General features: G+C 27.2%; 3 protein-coding genes across 3 annotated transcripts in view; 2 read left to right on the top strand and 1 right to left on the bottom strand.

The window, feature by feature from the left end:
• LOC132905385 (protein SDA1 homolog) overlaps positions 1-5,782 on the top strand; it is a 39,184-nt gene that overhangs the window by 21,425 nt on the left and 11,977 nt on the right. The gene's annotated exons all lie outside the window — the stretch shown is intronic.
• LOC132905403 (xaa-Pro aminopeptidase 3) lies at positions 208-2,441 on the top strand. The gene is made up of 5 exons (XM_060956697.1): positions 208-370; positions 485-1,429; positions 1,503-1,865; positions 1,935-2,108; positions 2,195-2,441. Exons 1-4 carry the CDS (start codon positions 322-324, stop codon positions 2,099-2,101), a joined length of 1,524 nt encoding a protein of 507 aa, XP_060812680.1. The 5' UTR covers positions 208-321; the 3' UTR covers positions 2,102-2,108; positions 2,195-2,441.
• LOC132905409 (bifunctional phosphoribosylaminoimidazole carboxylase/phosphoribosylaminoimidazole succinocarboxamide synthetase) lies at positions 2,579-5,697 on the bottom strand. Its single transcript, XM_060956710.1, has 6 exons — positions 5,474-5,697; positions 4,339-4,662; positions 3,912-4,255; positions 3,562-3,837; positions 2,959-3,103; positions 2,579-2,877 (listed from the first exon to the last, which is right to left on the bottom strand). Exons 1-6 carry the CDS (start codon positions 5,478-5,480, stop codon positions 2,711-2,713), a joined length of 1,263 nt encoding a protein of 420 aa, XP_060812693.1. The 5' UTR covers positions 5,481-5,697; the 3' UTR covers positions 2,579-2,710.

Raw genomic sequence — 5,782 nt, 5'->3', positions numbered from 1 at the left:
TATGTATTGATCGTAAAAGAACGACCCTAACGATAGATACAAAGTCACGATAAACAACGTGGAACAATGTAGATACTACATCAAATCCATCGTCAATTTCTTCAGACAAGTAGTTACATTGTGGTTGTCTGTTGCCTGTCACAGTAGCAGCTCAGAATGGATGTGTTGTATACAATTTACAAAAGTACTACACAAATCAACTCTCTATTGACTACTGAATAACATGGCGTGATCCTAAAGGTTTCGATTATTAAGATTTCTTTTAATATTTTCATAAAGATCTTTAGTATATCTAAATATTTTTATTAAAACTACATTAACATGTTTAATACTTTGAGAAACTCTATTATATATCAAATTAAAAAATACGGTAAGAAATAAAAAAATAAAAGTACCGATAAATAATAGATTATATTTTTCCAAATGTGCATATGCAAGGTTATAAACATAAAACTTTTTACATTAATATTCATTGTAATTTTAGGGCAACGAACGTATATAGGAAATTCATTAGATACCATTATAAATAATTCAAATCAACGACAATCTAAAGAACCATTGAATATTTCCTATCGATCATGCGGCCAACCAACAGCAATAACACATCCTCATTTAATGAAGAATGGAGAAATTGTACCTGGTATTCAGCTTTGTGAATTCAAAAAGAGACGAAACAAACTGATAAAGAATATTATTTCATATGCTTGTGTCACAAATCTAGGCAAATCACATATTATCATTATTCCTTCTGCATCCAAAGTATACATGTCTGACAAAATTCCGTATGTTTTTCGTCAAAATACGGACTTTTTATATTTTACTGGTTGTCAAGAAGCCAATAGTATTTTGATAATTACAGCAAAAAATGAAAACTTCGCAACTACCCTATTTCTAACACAACAAGATGAACATTCTGAACTATGGGATGGCCCTAAAACTGGAGTTGAAATAGCACCTAAAATGTTTGGTGTTGATGCAGCATTTCCAGTAACAGAGTTCGAACAGTTTTTTACTTCTTTTATGAATGAAAATAAAAAAAGTACTATTTGGTATGACAATGTTGATGTAGCACAACCCAATTTACACAATAAATTATGTGAATTAATGAAAATAACAAGTGGTCAAATGGTTGTTTCTCCAACAAATATAATACATAAAATTAGATTAATTAAATCACAATCTGAAATAAATTTAATGAAAAAGAGTTGTGAAATTATATCAGCAGCAATATCTAAAACTATAGAAATATCAAAACCTAAAATGAGTGAGCATCATCTGTTTGCAACTGTGGATTATGAATGTAGAATGAATGGTGCAGAATTTTTAGCATATCCACCAGTTGTTGCTGCGGGTAACAATGCTAATATTATCCATTATATTACTAACAATCAAATAATTAAAGATGGAGATATGGTTTTAATGGATGCAGGTTTGTTAGCATATCTATAGATGACAAATATTTTATTCTTCATTGTACCTTTATTCTTTAAAATTTTAATTAGGTTGTGAATATCATGGTTATTCATCTGATGTAACCAGAACATGGCCAATTAATGGAACATTTACTCAAGAACAAAAAGTCTTATATGACATAGTACTGGATGTTCAAAATATTTTAATTCATAAACTAAAAGAATTACCATCGTTAGATCAATTATATCATGATATGTGCTTTTTATTAGGCAAAAGATTACAAGAAAGTGGTCTAATACCAAAATATTTGAATAAAAACGAATTATTTTCTGCGGTTTACACTTATTGTCCACATCATGTAAGCCATTATTTGGGGATGGATGTACACGACACTGGGAAGATTTCTAGGAGTCTGAAGCTTCAACCAGGAATGATAGTCACAGTGGAACCTGGTAATATACCTTGGGAAACATTAATTTATTTGTAACACTTAAAATAACTTTATTCTTTATCATTTATAGGAATATATATTAATCATAAAAATCGATTTGCGCCATCAGAATTTTATGGCTTAGCTGTTCGTATTGAAGATGATATTTTAATAACAGAAAATGATCCAATAAATTTAACGGAAAACTGTCCAAAAGAAATTATCAAAATTGAAGCTTTAGCGAGTCAACATTTGTAATGATGAAGTACATGTAATATGTATACTGACTGATTTAATATAATTTTATTAACATGTTTGATACAAAGTAATCATTCAAGTTTTTTGTTTCAGATTAAGTATATAATACATAAAAGATGACTGCATACAAAATTATGCATATTTTTATTTTATTCGTAAATTTGTTTAAATGTGAACAAATGAATATTATATACTTGTAACCAATAAAGGATAACTAAGAAAAATAATAACACGGTATACACAAAAAGGGCTAGTACAAACATTTATGTAAAATTAAATTCATTCACGAACTGTTTACTTAAATATAAACGATAGCCCAAACGCCACAAATATATATATATATATACTTATACTATATATATACTATATATATAGTAATATATAGTATATATTATATATACTATATATATATAATATATATATATATAATATATATATAGTAACATAGATATCATAGAAAGTTTACATCAAATGAAATTAAGAGCTTTAAGGTATTTATCTTACATTGATTTGTATAAACTTGTACAAACAATTGCTTAATTAGTTGTTTACAATGTAATGTGTAAAATTAAGTTGTGAAGTCGTAATATTAAATTTTGACACAATATATTATATAACAAGATTTTTTAGTTTAACATCAGCTTGCTTTAAAGCAATGTAATTTATCAACTGTTTTACTCGTAGACGTGCCCAAACTAGATGGTCATGTAATGCATGAATTTGAGCGGCCGATAATGCTGCACTTTGAGGATAAGCAACTGTGGTGCATCCAATCCCTGAAAATTTAGTAAATTCTATTTAATAATGTTCTTATAAAAAAAACTGATAGCATGATTAAATTACAGTCGAGAATTCACCTGATGGAACATTAATAGACGACCACAAATCTTGTGAAATATTAATATCATTGAAAGGTGGGCAATTAATAACAGGCAAAGCTGTGTTTCCAGAGAGTACTGGACCCAATCCATTACTTCTCCCTGCTACTGCTATTAACACCACCTAGAAGAGAGAACAAAAACTTGTGATAATTCAAAAATAAACAGCACATATTCGTCAATATCAGTAGTTTTATCATTATGTTTTCGTGAGTAAACGACTTCGCAATATACGTCCGAGCGATATTCAATTTATTATGAATTCAAATATTGTTGATACTTTATTTATTGTATTAAATACAGTATGTAGTATACATAGTGTATTTAAATACAATATTTATTTACTGTATTTAATACAGTAAATCGACTATTATTGCTGTTATTCTTGTAATTATTATTCGTTATTTAAATGAGTGTAAATACCTCTAACATATTTTTATATACATATAAATATCAAAATATCATTTGATATATTTTTAAAAACCTATACGATATTTTTTATCAAAATATAAATTATAAGATCTCTAAAATATAATATAAAAATTATAATCCATTCATTTTTTAAACTGATAATATATGTACCTTTTCACAAGTACCTTCGTATTCTGCAAGAATACGCAATGTTTCTTGAGTACCTTTATGGGCACTGCATACACGAAGTTGAACCTTTAAGCCTAAAGACTTTGCATGTTTTGCTATTTTTTTACTATGATCTTCATCGGAAGGTGACCCCATTAAAATAACAACAAGACTTCTAGCTGGTGGAATGAGAAAGTCAAGTTGATCTGCTACCCATTTAAAATTACGTTTTACAGTATCCAAATCTTCTTGAGTTACAGTATTCAAATTTCTATATACCTAGAAAGCAAAGGTAATGAAATTAAGTTAAAAAAATATCATATCTTTACTTGCTGGATAACTGCATCAAATACCTGTTTATCTTTCATCAATCTTTTATCACCAGATGGCCAAAGTCTCCAAGAGTCACTGTCAATTATATCTGCTACCATAATTTCGCCATTTATATTCACTCCAAATTCTATTTTCATATCAATAAGAGCACAATCTCTAGTTGCCCATGCTCTTTCTAAAACCTCAAATACAACAAGTGCAGTACGTTGCATAATATCAAATTCATCTTTTCCTATTATAAGTTCATTCAACTTAAAACCAATAGAAATAATTTGTTCCTCTGACCATTGTGGATCATGATTGGCATCATCTTTAAAGAATGTTTCTTGTAATGGTGGATTAAATCTATATCCTTCGGGAACTCCTAAGCAATAAAGATTAAAACAAAGTAACACAAATAATAAACATTTATATATAACTTTGTAATTACAGTAATTATTATTATACCTTGATGCCTTTTTAAAAAACTGCCTGTAGCTAATCTTCTAGTGACCCATTCTATTGGGACCATTTCACATTTTTGTGCAATGAAAGCAGTGTCATTTACCACTTCGATAAATGCAGTTTTTATTCCAACTTCATTTAACAATTGAAAAACTTTAACTGTAGTAGCTGTACTAATTGCAGCTTTCCCTTTTAAATCATGAGATTTTTCACCATCTCCAGCAGTAATACGATCCTTACTTTGTAAGAGACATAAAGTAGGATCATTTAGAACTTCATAAACCTTTTTGGTTTTTCCCTCAATTATGAGTTTCCCACACTTATATTCTAATGATATAAAAATTATTTATATTATATAAGCAATTGAAGGAGATAAAACCTTTTACAGAAAACAAATTATTACATCTAATAAGAATTTAATATTAAATAATATCATTTCAGTTTTAATATAAATTGAATAAAATCAATATAATTAATATGGTATGATATTAAGTTGTAGGATTTAGAAATATAAATATTTAAATAAATGAGCCATATAAAGATAAAATAATTTGTACATTATTGAACATATAAACTATAAAATTTGTTCATTTAAAAATATATATAGGATATATAGATTATGAAAGCATTCCATAATATTTCATACATCCGTACCGTATATATTGTATCGTATATATCGTACCATATATATCGTTTTGTATTGTGGTTAAAATATTATGAATATTAAACGATTAAGTGATACTAATAGAAAAACATATTAATTGTAATTTATTTTTTTTCAATTAGTTGAAAACAACGAAATAGACAATTTATATATCTAATAGCAGCAATAATCTTTAATGAAATATAATCACGTGTGATTACACGTATATTTTATATTTTAAAATATAAATTATATGTCTGCATATTTTACTTATTATATATTTCGTATTCTTTATGTATTCAAACAGACAAACATATAAAAGATACTTGTCTGGAAGATGAATATAAATCTTCAATGTCGAAAATAAAATAAAATACTTTCTAACTTATATTTCTAATACATAGATTAAACCAAAAAAAAGTCACTTCCTCTTTTTAAAATCATATTTTTCTCATTTTTCTTTTAAATATAATGCACTTTGTAGTAGATAGTTACCTTTCATGTTTTCTGTCTTCGATCCACTTAGCAAATACTTCGTATTCGTAACTTCTCAATTCCCATACGATTAACGATCTTTAATGATCCCCTCTTTCAAAACTCTGCTTCGCTTGATTGGTGTAAATTTATAAATAATCTTCATATAAGTTACATGTTAGATCTATGAATATCGTGTGTATCATACGAAGAAAAATTCTTGAAGAGATCGCAAAAAAACCAAATGCTCTAATTCACTAATCTAAGGAATTTCAATAAATTTTGCTATTTTAAAAACTGACAAAATTATCAAATGCTACTGGGGTACGT

The sequence above is a fragment of the Bombus pascuorum genome, chromosome 3 (genome assembly GCF_905332965.1).
Source record: "Bombus pascuorum chromosome 3, iyBomPasc1.1, whole genome shotgun sequence".
NCBI lineage: Eukaryota > Metazoa > Arthropoda > Insecta > Hymenoptera > Apidae > Bombus > Bombus pascuorum.
The sequence above is the reverse complement of the archived record's forward strand: the minus strand, read 5'-3'. Positions and strand labels throughout refer to the sequence as shown.

Bases quoted from the DNA above. Each gene is read 5' to 3' on its own strand.
- LOC132905403 (XM_060956697.1), top strand. From the start codon at position 322: ATGTTTAATACTTTGAGAAACTCTATTATATATCAAATTAAAAAATAC. The intron at 371-484 runs GTAAGAAATAAA...TTGTAATTTTAG, and splicing joins ATATCAAATTAAAAAATACG to GGCAACGAACGTATATAGGA. The intron at 1,430-1,502 runs GTTTGTTAGCAT...AATTTTAATTAG, and splicing joins TATGGTTTTAATGGATGCAG to GTTGTGAATATCATGGTTAT.
- LOC132905409 (XM_060956710.1), bottom strand. The intron at 4,256-4,338 runs GTATAATAATAA...TTTATTGCTTAG, and splicing joins TTTTTTAAAAAGGCATCAAG to GAGTTCCCGAAGGATATAGA. The intron at 3,838-3,911 runs GTATTTGATGCA...TTTGCTTTCTAG, and splicing joins GATTGATGAAAGATAAACAG to GTATATAGAAATTTGAATAC.